At 38.1% G+C, this 17,450-nt stretch overlaps 1 protein-coding gene across 3 annotated transcripts in view; it reads right to left on the reverse strand.

Moving 5' to 3' along the window:
* NR3C1 (nuclear receptor subfamily 3, group C, member 1 (glucocorticoid receptor)) overlaps positions 1–17,450 on the reverse strand; it is a 150,816-nt gene that overhangs the window by 27,964 nt on the left and 105,402 nt on the right. For 2 of the 3 annotated variants that reach the window (XM_011939753.1, XM_011939754.1), the window contains exons 3-4: positions 7,072–7,238; positions 2,127–2,243 (exon numbers count right to left, since the gene is read on the reverse strand). In XM_011939753.1, coding sequence (XP_011795143.1) covers positions 2,127–2,243; positions 7,072–7,238 — 284 coding nt within the window. Of the gene's footprint in view, positions 1–2,126; positions 2,244–7,068; positions 7,239–17,450 lie in introns of all 3 variants that reach the window. The other variant, XM_011939752.1, reaches the window with a different exon arrangement.

A 17,450-nucleotide genomic window follows, 5' to 3' on the forward strand; every position in this document is an offset into this window, starting at 1 on the left:
ACATACATAGGAGATTAGAAAGCAGCAAGATGAAACTGGGTAAAATCTGGGCAGAGATCTGGTATCTAAGAAAGTGGGGAATACTGTATTTATTTATAACAAAAATAAACTACCCTTGTGGAACTTAAAGCAAACTTCTGTGTGCATTTTTTAGTTAATCTCTGTAGTTTTTATAACATTTACAAGAAAGTGGGCAGTTATCATTTTATGTAAATCAATGTTTAACATGCTGACACTCTGCAGTTAAGTTTAAATAGCCTGGGCAAACCTAGATAGAGTTGTGTGTGTAATTTGGGGAATTAGACTCTTCATAGTCATACTCATAAATCTATTTTCTATTTACCAAGATGTACATAAACAGTGTGCGCTAGATAGCACCAACAATTAGTCTCTCTTATCAAAAGACCACATAGGTCAGTTGCAGTGGCTCACACCTGTAATCCCAGCACTTTGGGAGGCCACATTGGGAGGATCACATAAGGCCAGGAGTTAGACACCAGCCTGGGCAACATAGCAAGACTCTTTTGTCTCTACAAAAAACTAAAACAAAAATTAAAAAAATAATCAGCTGGGTGTGGTAGTGTACATCTGTAACCCTCTGGGGTGGGAAGATGGCTTCAGTCTTAGGAGTTCAAGGCTGCAGTGAGCCATGTTCATGCCACTGCACTCCAACCTGGGTGACAAGAGTTAGACTCTGTCTCTAAAATAACAATAATCATCATAATCATAAAAAGTACCACATGGTTTCCATTCTGTCTCAGTACTGCCTGCCATCTCTTATCTGGAGGACCGCCATATTCAGTTAATTGGTCTCTCCATGTAAGATTAGTCTTTGTAAAATACAAATCTGATCATGTCTCTGCCCTTATTTTTCATCTATCTAATTCCTACTCAGCTTGTAGATTTAAAATTCAATGTTACTTCTTCCTTGACTTCCAAGGAACTAGGTGACCTTCCGCTTGTTCCTGTGGCCTTATGCTCTCTATGGTGTGCCATGCTATTTTGTGACTGATTCTGCAACCTAACTAGCCAGTAAACTACTTGAATACAGGCACTATTTTACTCATTTTATATCTAGTGACTGCTTCGTTGGTGCATATTTGCTGAATAAAAGTGCTAATCTCACAATAAATACTAAGCATATGTGTTATTAGATCACACTACCTTCACAGAACTTACAATTTCAACCACAGCAGAATTCCAAACTTTTTTCAGAGGAAAATTTTTTAATGCTGAGATCAGTGTTAATTATACAACTTGTTATATAAACAAGGATATGAAACTCTAACTTATAACTAGTTTCAGGTTTCTTTTTTTTTTTTTCTCCCCCTAGGATGGAGTCTTGCTCTGTTGCCAAGCTGGAGTGCAATGGCGTGATCTCGGCTCACTGCAACCTCTGCCTCCCGGGTTCAAGTAATTCTCCTGCCTCAGCCTCCTGAGTAGCTGGGATTACAGGTGCATGCCACCACGCCCAGCTAATTTTTGTATTTTTAGTAGAGACAGGGTTTCACCATGTTAGCCAGGATGTTCTCGATCTCTTGACCTCATGATCTGCCTGCCTTGGTCTCCCCCAAAGTGCTGGGATTACAGGTGTGAGCCACTGCGCCCGGCCTGGGTTTCTTTTTTACTTGAAAACCAAAACAAAACCCATCCAGTTCTTCCTTGAGATTTTTTTTTCCCACACCCCCCTTGAAGATCTGTAATAAAACATAGATCTCCAAGTAAATGGTGTGCTTTTAAAAGGCAAACAGAAAAATGGACATGTAAATATGTATGATACAGAAACATTCCCAACCCTAGGGAATAGTTTTGAGGCTGAAAAAAGGAGTAAGAATAATAAAGTTGCTGCATGTTGTATAAGTTTCATTATTATATAATTTCCTTTCTTCGTATATAGTCTGGCTGTACTGAATTCAGTGTGTGTAAGAACTGGTGGATAAACAGAATATGACATACTCATGAAAAAAAAGTTCCCATTTTTATTGAGCAGTAACATTATGCTAGTCAAGCATATATATGCTGAACTGACTACATTATTACATCTGCTTACTTGTATCTTCAAAAGTAAAATGACAAATTTTTATAAGCTACAGAGACAAACAATTGCTTTCAGATATTTACATTACCTTCCAGGTTCATTCCAGCCTGAAGACATTTTCGATAGCGGCATGCTGGGCAGTTTTTTCTTCGAATTTTATCGATGATGCAATCATTCCTTCCAGCACATAGATAATTGTGCTGTCCTATATGGAATAAAAGGCACTGTTAAAGTTTCACAGGTCTTCAAAGATATTTTTTATGGAGAGCCTCTATCTGTTTTTGTTTCCAGTGGAATGTAACCAAGGCACCCACAGGTATTGATTAGGGAAGTGTTCTTGCCCACATTGCCATTATGAGGTCGAGAGATCAACAACAAAGAGTCTCCCTTTTTCTGTTCAACAAACTGAAAACAGTGCAATAAAAAACCTTACTGCAGTATTCACATATAAAAAAAGGTACACAAATCATCAGTGAACCACTTAATAAATTTTTACAAACCAAGAATCTTTATGTAATCAGGTTAACAGATCAAGAAACAGAACAGTACCCCAACAAGCCCCCTTTCTGCCCAATTCCAGCCAGTACCCAACAAGGGTAACTACTTTTTTGACAAACTGTGTTTTCAACAGTTTGATAGATGGTGGTTCTTTTTTTTTTTTTTTTTTGAGATGGAGTCTTGCTCTGTCGCCCAGGCTGGGAGTGTAGTAGTTTAGTGGCATGATCTCAGCTCACTGCAACCTCTGCCTCCCGGGTTCAAGCGATTCTCCTGCCTCAGCCTCCTGAGTAGCTGGGATTACAGGTGCGTACCACCACGCCTGGCTAATTTTTGTATTTTTAGTAGAGACAACGTTTCACCATGTTGGCCAGGATTGTCTCGATCTCATGACCTCATGATCCACCCGCCTCAGCTTCCCCATGTACTAGGATTACAAGCATGAGCCACCGCGCCTGGCTGACAGATTGTGTTTTAAACACATAATAGTTTGGGGTAGATGGTTAACTGTATCAGGTTCAATTCTTTGTAAAGGATAGGCCACAAAATTGACGACTGGACTATAATTCACCTTTGTTCAGAGCTGCTCTCCAATGCCAAATATCTGTACCAGCTGTTTCAATTTCTTTTTGTACTCTATAAGTTTCCCAGCTTCTTTACTTGGATGCAAAATGGAAGCACTAACCCAATTCTATCTCCTATAAAGCAAAAGTAGGATCAATGGATACATCCATTGTTCAAGCAGTTATAATACAAAAAAGTTATACCTTATAAGGAATCTCTAAATCATTGTCCCACAGTTAACAGAAGAAAAAAATAGAAAAAAAAATCACCCACTTATAATGAAAAATTCCAAAGTTTTGTTTATATCCAACTGAAATGTCAGGATGTGCACATTATGCCAATATTGATTTCTTTATCCCAGGTATGTCTTTTTTTTTTTTTTTTTTTTTGAGATGGAGTCTCGCTGTGTCTCCCAGACTGGAGTGCAGTGGCGTGATCTCAGCTCACTGCAAACTCCGCCTCCCGGGTTCACGCCATTCTCCTGCCTCAGCCTCCCGAGTAGCTGGGGCTACAGGCGCCCGCCACCACACCCAGCTAAGTTTTTGTATTTTTAGTAGAGACAGGGTTTCACCGTGTTAGCCAGGATGGTCTTGATCTCCTGACCTTGTGATCCACCCGCCTCGGCCTCCCAAAGTGCTGGGATTATAGGCGTGAGCCACCACGCCCGGCCCCAGGTATGTCTTTTGTGCAGCTAAGACTCTGAGGTATAGGATCAGAGGCACTGTACCTTCATAAGATAAAAATAGCCCTTTGTGGTTATTAGCATGAAGTTGGACACGTCTATCTATCTGTTTCTTATCTATAAAATGAGGAGTTTTAACTAGTATTCACTATTTCACAACACATGGCCACGTACAACTAATAGTCATTTCCTGTCAATCCATTCATTCATTCCTTGACTCATTTATTTATTTATTTATTTTTAGACAAGTTCTTGCTATGTCGCCTAGGCTGGAGTACAGTGGTGTGTCATAGCTCATTGCAGCCTGAATCTCCTGCTTTAGTTTCCTGAGTAGCTGAGACTACAGGCACGATGCCTGGATAATTTTTTTTTTTTTTTTCCTGTATAGACAGGGTATTGTTACATTGCTCCGGCTGGTCTCAAACTCCAGGTCTCAAGCAATCCTCCCATCTTGGCCTCCCAAACTGCTGGGATAATAGATGTGAGCCACAGTGCCCAGCCCATTTTCCTGACAACCCTTCTTATAAGACAATGAGACATCTTATTTTGGAGTTCCTATGTCTTCTACTACTTGGTAAGTTCCCTTTCTAACTGATAGAAAGATGAGTCTTCAAGTCAGCTGAAATTTTGTGAGATTGTTTTGTTTACATGGTATTTATTTGTGTGGTTAAAATCTATTTTTGGCAAGTAATTCTGGTTTTCTATTTATGGTGGGTGTGGTAGCCAGCCTCCCAAGATGGCCCCCAGTGATCTCTGCCTCCTTGAATGCATGGTCTTGTGTAGTCCCTTTCCGTCCTTCACCAGGATTGGTCTATGTGGCCAATAAAATACGGCAGAAGTGATGGCATGTTACATGTGAAATCAGATAATAAAAGAGAGTAGTTACGCTGCATTGATCACATACTCTCTTGGATCATTTGTTACGGGGGATATAAATTATAACACTACTCACGTTACTCCACAGAGACCGCAAGGATGCCAGCTTTGGCTAGTGTAGTAGTCCCACCTATTGATTAGAGTCAAAAGTAAAGCCCACCCCTGACTAGTGCAAAGCTCCAAATATAGTGCAACAACTTGCTAATAACCATATTATACAATGCTAATTCTGAGCGATAACCTATAACTCTAGCAGGTATTAAGAATGGAGTGCTAAGTGTATGATGTAAATAATACAAGTTGCATCTTTATAATTGTTTAAGAAAGTGTTCCAAAATATGTATTTGGGCTTTAAGGCATATTTCTGTTGTGTCTGGATAGAAAAACAGAAGAATTGCTGAGTTAGGTTATCAAAGGACTGCAGAATTTCAGAGCTGTAAAGGGCCTTTGAGAACATTAAAATCCAAATAAAGGAAGAAACAGAGCAAAAACTTAACATATTCTACAATTTAACCTTTCTTATTAATCATGTAATCTCACCATCATACTTCACTTAAATACTTAAATAACAAACATTTAATAGTATAGCTAATAGTCAATTAAATTTTACCTAAAAACAAGTATGGGAATTTAATCTTAAAGCAGGGATTAAGCACAGAGGGTATACGGCCTGAACTGGTCTTCTATAAAAGGGAGGTATGTTTAGCTTTGTTTTCTGTTCTAATTGCACTTGGATGCTTTTAGGTAGGGCATGTGTGCAATCTCTAATACTAACATGTGCCCTCCTCCCCACAACTGTATTACATTTAGCCAAAATGACACATAGTTGGTCTCTATAAGCATCTGAATTTGTACCATTTTAAAGAACAATTTTAATTCAAATGGAGGAAAGTAAACATTTTTAATAGCCATATTTAAGGCTTCATTGTGAAATTCACCTTCAAAAATCAGTTTGTCAGTATTTATTATATACAGTACAGATGCTCTTTAAGACGAAGTTACATCCAGATAAACCCATTATAAGTCAATAGTGCATTTTTCGATTTAAGATATTTTCAATTCACAATGGGCTTACCTGGAGGCAACCCCACTGTAAGTTGAGGAGCATACTGAATGCATATCACTTTCCCACCATCATAAAAGTTGAAAAATCATTAAGTCAGGGACTGTCTTACTATTATCACTGCATTTATATCATGGAAATACTTAGGCAGTTAAGAAAGTGAGTAGTAAAGTGAGGACACGAAGATGCTTCCGTCTTTTGCGTATATGTTAAATAACATCCACTTTATTAGGAGCATTACACTAGGCAGGGCTGGGCTTTACTTTTGACTCTAATCAATAGGTGGGACTACTACACTGGCCAAAGCTGGCATCCTTGTAATCTCTGTGGTGTAATATGAGTAATTTTATAATTTGCTAATGTTTTAAAAAGTAAAACAAAAGAAAATGACTCATCTAACTCATGGATATGCAAGCACAACATGAGACAAATAATCCCCATAGAGTGAATGAATAATAAATATGTTTCTTTAAAAATTAATATAATCACAGCTTTAGGCCACACTGCTTTCAAACTTTAGAAATCACTAAATTATATGACTTTTTTTTTTCCAAGAGGAGTCACTGGTAATATTAGGAAATTTTAGACTCTCTTCTAATAGGTTTGCTATGGAATGAATTTCTCCTTTAGGGAGATAATGCTGTTGCCCTGTCAGCAGTCTGAATCCATAACAAAGTAAGATTTATATTAATACGACATTTATATAGTGAAATATCTTTCTCTAAAATACTTTTCCTGACCTCCTCAGGTCGAGTTTCTCTCTCCCTCCTCCGAATTATAATCTCTGCACCTTGTCACCGTTAACCCATCTTTCACTTCAGTGGAGTCTGACTTCCCAGAGGGTAAGGATCAGGTCTTATTGGTATTTATACCACTTAGCACAGTGCCCTGGCTTAACAGAAAAAAAATGAATAAGAAATGAAATGAATGTCTTTTTTTTCCTGTCACAGTTCTCACTGTGTCTCACATTTTTGCCAGGCCAGTATAGGTGGTGACTTTGAAACCTATTAGCTTATGGAAGTTAAAGCCCATATTTCTAATGCAGTGAACATTATGTTATGCCCAAACTTAACACCATCATTTCATATGATAGTACTTTCTTATAGTGTTACCTTATGCTCCCTGACCAAACTCCCAGGCATCAACTTATACTTTTCTATTTTATTCTAGATCTTTTTGTGTTGTTGTTTTAAATAATTTACTGCACATTAGAGGACCTAGAAGCCACCCTCCTCTCCCCTCTTAACTGATATTTTATATAATGGGCTTTGCATATAATGGAAATTTCAAAATCCACCCTGAGAAATGAAAACCAAGTAGAGGAAAAATAAAACTCTTCAAAACACACACTACCTTCCACTGCTCTTTTGAAGAAAACTTTACAGCTTCCACAAGTTAAGACTCCATAATGACATCCTGATGCTTCATCAGAGCACACCAGGCAGAGTTTCGGAGGTGGTCCTGTTGTTGCTGTTGAGGAGCTGGATGGAGGAGAGCTTACATCTGGTCTCATGCTGGGGCTAAAGAAGGGGAAGAACAGTGTTATGATTTAACTGTCAAAGAAATATCAAAATACAGTTCTCTTAGCTTTTCACTTCATAGTCAGAATGTGCACGCTGATCTCTGGCTTCAAGTGCTAGCAGGCACTAAAATATCCTATCTAAATATATTCAAATCATGTTATAATCTTCTTTAAACAAAATTAAGAATGAGGTCATTTCTTTTGAAGTGTCTCCAAAATAGAATGGTGTGGTTCTGGCTCGATTTGTTTATTTTTATAATCACCTTTATTAAGGTAAGGTGTCACACACAATAACATTTACTGTTTTCTAAATCTATAATTTATGGCTTTTGTTAAATATTCACATAACTACTATCACAATCAGGACAGAGGGTATTTCCATCATCCCAAAAAGATGCCTCCTATGCCTTTAATTGCTTAGGACATAATTTTTTTCCTAATTTAAGATCTTATACAGGCATCTTTTAAAATTCAATCAAGTGTCATTACAATTCTACTCATGTTTCCCACTAGAGTCAAAATGTTTTTACAATCTTAAAAGTTTTGTCCCATGTCTCTCAATTCCTAATATCATCTTGGCTGAAACCACAATTTCATATGACTCAGACAAGACTGATCCAGAAACATTTTCTATAACCTTCCTGTCTGGCTTGTAGTAAGACTAGACAAAGCACTAGGCTTTCAAAAGTGAGTTCCATTCTGCCCACTCCACTCTGTGACTTTTTGGTCTGAAGAAAAAGACAGAAATATGAATCTGTTTCTTTTACTAGTCTCTAACATTTTTCAATTTCTCACCACAAAGAGTGCTGGTCTAGTGATTACTAGGTGTTTAAAAGATAATTTGTTGTTTTAAAAATTTTCAATCTCAAAGAAAAGTTGAAAGAATTGTACAATAGATATATAGTTTTTACCAATATTCACCAATTCTTAACATTTTGCTACATTTGCGGATAAAGATGTATTTTTATAAACCAATGAAACAGTGATCTTTTTATTACTGGAGGAAAAATTAATTACTGCATTTCATATTACATGATACAATGGTTTTCAATGTTGTATCTTCCTAAGGAATTTTCCTCTTACATGTTGACTTTAGAACTAGAACTGTATTATGCAGCTAAAATGATTTTGTAGCCTTCTGCTTATAATTAGAGACTGCCTATTCCATTTTTGGTTGTGTTCTTAAGCAAATCTTCAAAAACATGGATGCTGGCAACCTGCTGATTCTGGAATTCTACATACTAAAGTCTGTTTTGCTTATCATCTATACAAGTTCATAAACATACTAGTACCACTCTCTAAACTTTTCTTAATTTGCCTTTTCTCTAAAAGAGATGGCACTTAGAAATAAACTTAAATTGGGTGTTAGTTGTCTCTGTTATTCTTTATTATCGCTTTCTTTTATTTATTTCAGCCAATAACAGTAGTAAATCTCAATTACAAATATGTTTAAACTAATTCACAGAGCAAAGTAACAAAAGTTTTTTCTAGTTATCAGTCTGGTTATAAATTACATTTATCAAGTAACATATTTTGTTGCTATTGTTCTCTTTAGGAATAAAAGTTAAAAGGTAATAATTGTAGAATGACAATTTCTTTTATAAATGTTCCCTTAAGTAATTAAGCCAGTAAATTCAAATGCTCCCCCTAAATTCTGTCCTCAAATGAAGCTTCCTGAATCTTGCCAACTGTCTGCTTACCTAATAGCCTTAGTCACCAGGACAGCATTCCCACCACCCTAATTCTGGGAAAAGGCCCCAGGGTTTCACATTGTTCTCTGAACACTGTTAAGAAGAATTTCTAGAGGCTTCCGTATTACAAGGCATTGATTCCCTGCTAGATTTGGGTGAGAGGACTGACTACATGTTGAAAGCCTGTAACAGAAGAGAATAACTGAAATGACTCTGCTGTAGGTCCGGCACAGGCCACCCCTGATTAATGGAAACTTGTGACTAATGTAGAGGAGCTGCTTTGGGCCAGAGTTTTACAGAGAAGTAGGAAGGTCCTGGAACAGGGAATGGTGCAACAATGTGTTGGGGAAGCAAAAACCTCTCTGGCTTCTATTCTGAAGATACTCCTATTCTTGCTCAGCCAATCTCTGTCACCTGACAGCTATTTTTAGGAACCAACCAGTTGTTTGTATATTAGTTTACAGAAAATGAGTGCATTGTTTAAAGGTTAGGACGGTATTCTGAAATGTTTCCCCAAGGAATTATATATACACACATATGCATACATAGTATGTATTTATATTTTAAATAATAGTTTGTAGTACTTTGTAGTTTCAGCTCTCAATAACCCTGTGAAAATGACGTCATCGCCCCTGGATGCAGTCATACCGGCCGTGGCAGGTGGCTGATCGGGGAGCCTATCTATGGTGAAGTTGACATGTTTTAGATCCCAACTGTACCACTTCACAGCTTCTGTTACCTTGGATAGGTATCTACCACTTTGACCCCTGTGTTTCCTCATCAGTAAACTGGGAAGGGTATCACCTGTGTTGTGACAATAAGATAACACATAGAAAATCTACTACAAGTTCCTGCTTCAATACATGTTCATGCTCCTTTTTCTTTTTCAGAAACGCTGAAGATTTTATGAGTAAGTATTATGTAAGTGGAAGGTGGTATTAAGTCTAAATCCTAGGACCGTATTTCCCAAATTCTTAGATATTGGAATATATGCAAAACATGTTTAGGCCACTCAACTGTAAGCTACAGATGACAAGGGAAAGTAAAACTGAAATGAACAAATGGATTGATAATACAGTAGCTAAAAATCTGGAACCTTAATCAGGCTTTTGGCATCCCCTTCAGGCAGTCATTCTGGGCTACATCAGATAAGAACTGAGTACATGGAAAGCTGCCAGATGTACCATAGATATCGGTGAAAAAAATCAATTTCTGTCATACAAACAGGAGGACTAAAATGGCCTATAATGAACACCATTGGAAAAAATGGATGAATGCTAAATGGTATTCAGTTGCAAGTTTGATATTGTTAAAAGGGCTAGGGTACAATAAAACAGTCAGAACTCAAGAGAAAACTATATGGAATTGACATCTTTTATTAAGGATCCATGGCAGAAGGAACCAAAAGTACACTATAGTAAGAGTGCATATTTCACCCCCTTTGAATGGGAAAGCTAAAATGTCCTGGTCTTAAGGGCATCATTATTATTGATTGCTCAATGTGTGTTCACAGCTATGCCAAACATTCTGAGAATGTTAAAAAGTTCCATTATGAACTATTGCTAGGGTGCTTGCTTTTAAGTGAATAACCCTTGGAACAAAATGCCTTGTTCCAGGTGAATACCTGAATGGTGGTGGTTCCCAATCAGAATGGCAAATGTAGTGGAAACCGAATAATTCCTGAAGCTGAGCTTATGTTAGAGTTCAGAGAGAGAAAACCATGCATAAAGCTAGATATGTCTACTTAATTTTCTCGCAAGCAAAGCAATTGCCACAAGGAGGATTATGGGTGAAAGTCATGGATGGATTATGAGTTAATCACACACCTTGAGAAGCATGTAAAATGTGCAGGTAAATTACACCCATTCATTCAGGCAGACATTTCCTGGCACCTGAATGAAAGGCAGGCACTCTGAGGATCCAGTATCATGCTACAAATGATAACAAACCTTGAAACTCTGGTCTAGGAAGGAGTATCAGAGTATTTTGTAGCCGCCTCTTGTGTCTCAGTACTATTACGAAGAGAATCAACTTTACATACAGACAAATCTGGGTTCAAATCCTAGCTCCAGTGCTCTAATAGCTGTGACAGTGGCTAGCTGACTTAACTTCTTTCAGTCTATTCCCTTATTAGTGCCATTTTAGGGGGTTTGTGTGGATTATATATATTAGAGTTATATAAAGCATTGTTACATACTTGTGATCATCACACAATAGGTTTCTACCCTACCCCCAAGGATTATCTTTTCTTCTTCCTTCCTGGAGGATCTCAGAGAAAGAGAAGTGCTACAGTCTTCCCTGTGAGCCTGCAGAAGGTTAATGGTCCTCCAGAAACTTAAGTTCAGGTAATTATAGATTTCCTTTTGTTGATACTACACCAACATTTGACAATTTAGCTTTTTAAAGGTTTTAGTATTGCAATGTGGAATCCAAAACTGTTATCAATGAACTTTTGATTGTTACACTGAAATCTGTTAGTCTATCTTGCACTTTGAATGTATCTTTTACCCATGCATGACTTTCTATTATCATGCATTAGTCATTTGGAAAATACTGGTTCACTGAGTTATGCAGATCTTTCAAATGTTGACATAGTTCATAATAGAAAACAGTCACATTTGTCAAGCTCACAGTGGCAGATACAAGTCTTCAAAAATTCTAATTTTTGCTTGAAACCTGTATTTTATCAATTGGCAACAAATACTTTAAGTTGTTTTCCTTAAAGTGCTACGTTTACTTCCGTCATTTTTGGGAAAACATCGCCAAATGCCCAAGGCTGAAAACCAGAGTTTATCTCTCATGGTATTCCATGAGAAAAAGGGGGTTAACTCACAAGTTTAATCTTATACACACTTTTCTTTGAGACAACTATCAAATGCTAATGTGATATAAGTGGATTATGCATCTTCTCATTTTGTCACAGTGACATGAGAAAGACCACATGTATTTAAGGGTTGAAATTTAATGTAATTAATAATTATTTTGCTTCTTCAAACATTTTAAGTGCATGGCAGTGAATATAGTAACTACTGTATACTAAGATGCCAACAGTTTTACTCATCTTTGCTTTTGTACTATCAGTGCAAATGTTGACATAATAAAATGGCAAATAAAGTGTGTGTTACTGTGAAAATAGTCTGCCCTTTCAAGGGAGACTCCCAGGACCCCATGGACCACACTGGAAGAACTGCTGTTATGGAGACTAGTAAAGTGAAGACTCTAAACCAGACAGGCTACAATTCATAACTTAACTCTACCATGTAATAGCTTGGTGACTTTTTAACCTTTCTCAATCTCAGTTGCCCTACTGCTAATAGGAGTGGTAATGTACTTGACAAAAGGATACAGTATTGCTTACTAAATTAGAGGCTTTCCCTGACAGAGAAAGGGGCAGAGTTGGTAAACTATTACCCAAATGACATGATTGACTTAGTCCTTCAATTTAAGTGAATTAATCGGCAATTTTTCAGTGTAATGCAAGAAACTTGGGAGGAAAAAAAAAGATACCACCTCAGAAAGCAAGTGTTAATATGGAAAAAAATTCCAGAAATACAGCTGCTATAACTGGATTAATTTTTTACAACTACCAATAGAATGGGTATATTCCCATTGGCTTGTCAGTTTTTGTGCAAATACCATGACACTGCAGTTCTCAACAGAGAGTAATTTTGCTCTCTAGGAGACACTTGGCAATGTCTGAAAACACTTTTGGTTATCACGGTGGGGGAAATGCTATTGGGATCTAAGGGAGACGAGGCGAGGTATGCTGCTAACCATCCTACATCCTGTGGGCACAGGACAGCCCCCACCACAAAGAAGTATCCAGCTTCAAATGTCAATAATGCTGAGGATGAGAAAACCTGGCCATAAAGCTTTTTAAGCAACATAAAATGGAAAATAAAAAAAAAAAAAGGACCAGAAACATTTTAAAACCTTCTAGACTATGCTTAAAAATGCAACAACTGCACTACTGAAGCAGCCCTAAACAGTCCACTCAAGAAAAGTCCAAAAAGAGATTCAAAACAGGGCTGAAGCCAAGCTATGGACTATACAGCTTAGTTACCAAGTACAGGATTGGCTTGAGCCAGTAATTTCTTTTTCCCTCTAGCGCTAACACTAAAAGGTAGTTTTTACACATTAAAGTCACCTGCACTTTTCTTATCTTTGTTCAGTAGGAAAAACGTAAATACTCAGCTGCATACACCAGGTGATTATGTTTTCTGACTGCCCATTTATCTCTGCATTAGCTAAAGGATTACTGATTTGTTTGATAATAAGCTATGGAATAGTTTTCAAATCAAATAGAAAAATGCTTTAGGGGAAACCTTTCACAATATTTCTGTTAAATGGTTTTAGCAGAACACATTTTATCTTATTTAACAAGCCAAAAAAGACTGATTATTCTCTTTGCTTTGCATTTATTGAGAGAGGTTTGTATTGGTTTCAACTTTAGGTTCATATTAAGGTAGCCATCCAAACTCTGCATCATTTATATTCACTCCTCTTGGGGAGAGGGTTACAGCAACAAAACCTATACATTAATAGATTAAGAGAATTTTCAGTAAAGGATTTTTCAGACCTGTAAGACACCAGTGGCCTAGTACTCAATGTCTCTGGGCTTGGTTTCCTTGTCTGTAAAACGAAGGTCTTGATTTAATTAACTCCAAATAAGCTGGCCATATCTTGCAAGGTGGGTCTGGGGATAGAAAAGTGGAGAGGAAAACACTTGGATCTATAAAGGGTTTCTTAGGTCCTGTGTATTTTATTTGTAGAGAGAATATAATCATGTTACCTAAGCTACTTAAAGTCTAATCTGTTTCACAGAAATAACATATTTCTTTCTCACTGGAAGAATTAATCCACTGTTTGGTCACTATGTTTGGGTAACTTACTTCCTAACAGCTGTATCCTTTTTGGTTCTTCAAACCAAGTGTCAAAGATGGAGAAAAACAGAGTAAGTCTTGAGACCCCAAGGACTCCCTTCTCAGGCTGTGTGTTCTCAGTCCTGTTTGCTCAGGCTTGCATTAGGGGATGAGAGTTTTAAGGAGAAGCAATAATAGTACACTGAATGGTAAACAGAATACCAAGAACAAGTATGGTAAGAACAAAGACTGAAAACTTTTTCATTGCATGGTTATTTCTAGAATTAAGACTGGATTTTGTTCCCACCTTATGGTTCCTCACACATAAGAGCATACAAGGATAATAGATGGTTCAGACATTCAGAATTATGAACATGACATCTTCAAAGAAGGCAAGAACATGTTGGAGACAATGGTGAAGTTGTTGCCTGTTTCCAGCAAGGTATCTCGAGAATCTCTGACATGCCATTTGTGTTCACCTCAAGCACAACAGTAACTTATTTCTAAATATTTTATTAGATTCTTAGAGAGATTTGAATTACTCTCACTATGTTTAGTAATCCAGACTTACATGCAGAGATTTTGCCAATTCTAACCCATCTTCCACATCCTATTTATTACACCGTGTAACACTATGTCAGGACCTTTTCCTTCCCATCCACTCTGACTGCCGCCATTCTAATGTATGCCTTCCCTCACCTCTTGCTTTAACCACTGCAATGGTTGATACTAAGTAGTCCTTCTAGCACTGGCTTCTCTTTCCATTCTATCCCCACACACTGCTAAAACTCTTTTCTCAACATGATTAAAAATCTGAAGGGCTCCTCCACTGTGTATAGTACAAGCTCAATATGGTCCACAATTTGGTTCTTTTTTATTTTTCCAGTCATATGTCTTCTCACTCCCCTACATAATCCATGTAGTTTCTTTATCACTACATGGATCCTGGATCCTAAAATATTTATCAAGGACCTATGATAGAAGTAGCTTTTGCTAAGATCTGTTTTCCTTGTCTGAAGTGTCCACCATGGTATTTCTGATCCATGACAGCTTCTAGACTTCCTAAAACACTGCCATATAGCACTTTGCACAGATGATTCTATGTTACCTTTTGATGTATATGTATCTTGTTTCTATCAATAATTTCTTTTAGGGGCCCATGTCTTGGGTCTCTCCATATCACCAGTGTCGTGTAAAATTTCAGCATATGTTCACTTATTTTGCTTACTTACACTTTATATCTTTATCTGTTTTGCAAAAGAACTCTGAGACAACTAACATGGTAAATATTTATGAGATTTATAATCAGAATACAGGTATAACCTCATTATTACTAGGCACTATTATGCAAGCTCTTTCTTTGTATAGATTATCCCATTTAATCCTCCCCATAGACCTATGAGGTGGGTACTATTTTCAGCATTTACAGATGAGGAAACAAGATTTAGAAAAGTTGAGTTGCCTAAAGTGACCTAAGTAACTAGTAAAGTCAGGGTTCAAACCCAGGTCTTTCTGACACCAACATCAGTGTTCTTAAGCAATCGTCTTCCTTCTCCACTATGATAAAGTGTCAGAACTGAGAAGTTGAGGTATATCCAGGCCTTCAACTTGAGAAATAATGCTTTCAACTTTGTAGGTTTGATGTCTTGGTAACATAATACAAAAAAGGTGGCAATTTTTTTCTGTCCCTGCTTCCAATCATGACCTGCAAATGAAGATTTCTGCCCAAATGGGGATTGCCAGACTAGGTCAAATAGGTAAAAATATTTGTCTTAAAATTGTGTGACAATTTGTGTCATCTGACCTAATTTTCAAATGTTCCTCAAACTAATGTATATCTTATATTCCATAATTAGCAGTTCCTAAGTCCTACAAAGACATTTATAAAAACAAATGGAAATGCAGAACAGTTGTGTCTATATTCATATCAATATAAAGGAAGGAAAAAGAACCCTCAGAACCAATCTCAACCTGATTTAAAGCCACACTACCCTTTCCTTCCCTCAAAGGCAAAGGCTTAATTCTTTAATTCTTAGATTCTCACATTAACATGAGAACGTCTTGGTTCCTCTGTCACGCCAGTATACTAGACGAGTTTCTTTTGCTATCTAAATTTCCCTCCGGTTTTCACGCTGCTGCTCTCACTTCATACTCAGGTCCCTACAAATCCACTGAAACAATTTAAAGGAATAGTTTTAGGTACAGGACTCCCCACTTATCTGTGGTTTCACTTTTGAGAGTTTCAGGTACCTGCAATCAACAACAGTTTGAAAACATTAAATGGAATAATTCCAGATATAAACAATTCGTAAGTTTTAAATTCTGTGCAATTCTGAGTAATGAGATCTTATGCCTTGGAACTTGAATCATCCCTTTGTCCAGCACATCCACACTGGAGATGCTCCCTGGCGGTTAGTCCCTTACTAGTCATCTGTATTAGTTGTTTTCACACTGCTGATAAAGACATACCCAAAACTGGGAAGAAAAAGAGGTTTAATTGGACTTACAGTTCCACATGGCTGGGGAGGCCTCAGAATCATGGCAGGAGGTGAAAGGTACTTCTTACATGGTGGTGGCAAGAGAAAAAGGAGGAAGAGGCAAAAGTGGAAACCCCTGATAAACCCATGAGATCTTGTTAGTCTTATTCACCATCATGAGAATAGCACAGGAAAGACCAGCCCCCATGATTCAATTACCGCACCCCCTCCCCACCAGGTCCCTCCTATAACACATGGGAATTCTGGGACACACAGTTCAAGTTGAGATTTGGGTGAGGACACAGCCAAACCATATCATTCCACCCCTGGCCCCCCCAAATCTCATATCCTCACATTTCAAAACCAATCATGCCTTCCTAACAGTCCCCCAAAGTCTTAGCTTATTTCAGTATTAACCCAAAAGTCCACAGTCCCAAGTCTCATCTGAGATAAGACAAGTAAGTCCCTTCTGCCTATGAGCCTATAAAATTAAAAGCAAGCTAGTGAATTCCTAGACACAAGGGTGGGGGGCAGGGGGTGCCACGCAGTGTCAGAGGTTAAATACAGCTGTTCCAAATGGGAGAAATTGGTCAAAACAAAGGGGGTTACAGGGCCCATGAAAGTCTGAAATTCAGTGAGGTAGTCAAATTTTAAAGCTCCAAAATGATCTCCTTTGACCTCAGGTCTCACATCCAGGTCACGCTGATGCAAAAGATGAATTCCCATGGTCTTGGGCAGTTCCGCCCCTGTGACTTTGCAGGGTACAGCCTACCTCACCTCCCAGCTGCTTTCACAGGGTGGCATTGAGTGTCTGCACCTTTCCAGGTACACGGTGCAAGCTATCGGTGGATCTACCATTCTGGGGTCTGGCGGATGACGGCTCTCTTCCCACAGCTCCACTGGGCAGTGCCCCAGTAGGGACTCGATGTGAAGGCTCCATTTCCACATTTCCCTTCTGCACTGCCCTAGCAGTGGTTCTCCATGACAGCCCTGCCCTGCAGTAAAACTTCTGCCTGGGTATCCAGGTGTTTCCATACATCTTCTAAAATCTAGGCGGATGTTCCCAAACCTCAATTCTTGACTTCTGTGCACCCACAGGCTCAACACCATGTCGAAGCTGCCAAGGCTTGGGGCTTCCACCCTCTGAAGCCACAGCCTGAGCTCTACTTTGGCCCCTTTC

The sequence above is a fragment of the Colobus angolensis genome, unplaced genomic scaffold (assembly GCF_000951035.1).
Source record: "Colobus angolensis palliatus isolate OR3802 unplaced genomic scaffold, Cang.pa_1.0 Scaffold183, whole genome shotgun sequence".
Taxonomy (NCBI): Eukaryota; Metazoa; Chordata; class Mammalia; order Primates; family Cercopithecidae; genus Colobus; species Colobus angolensis.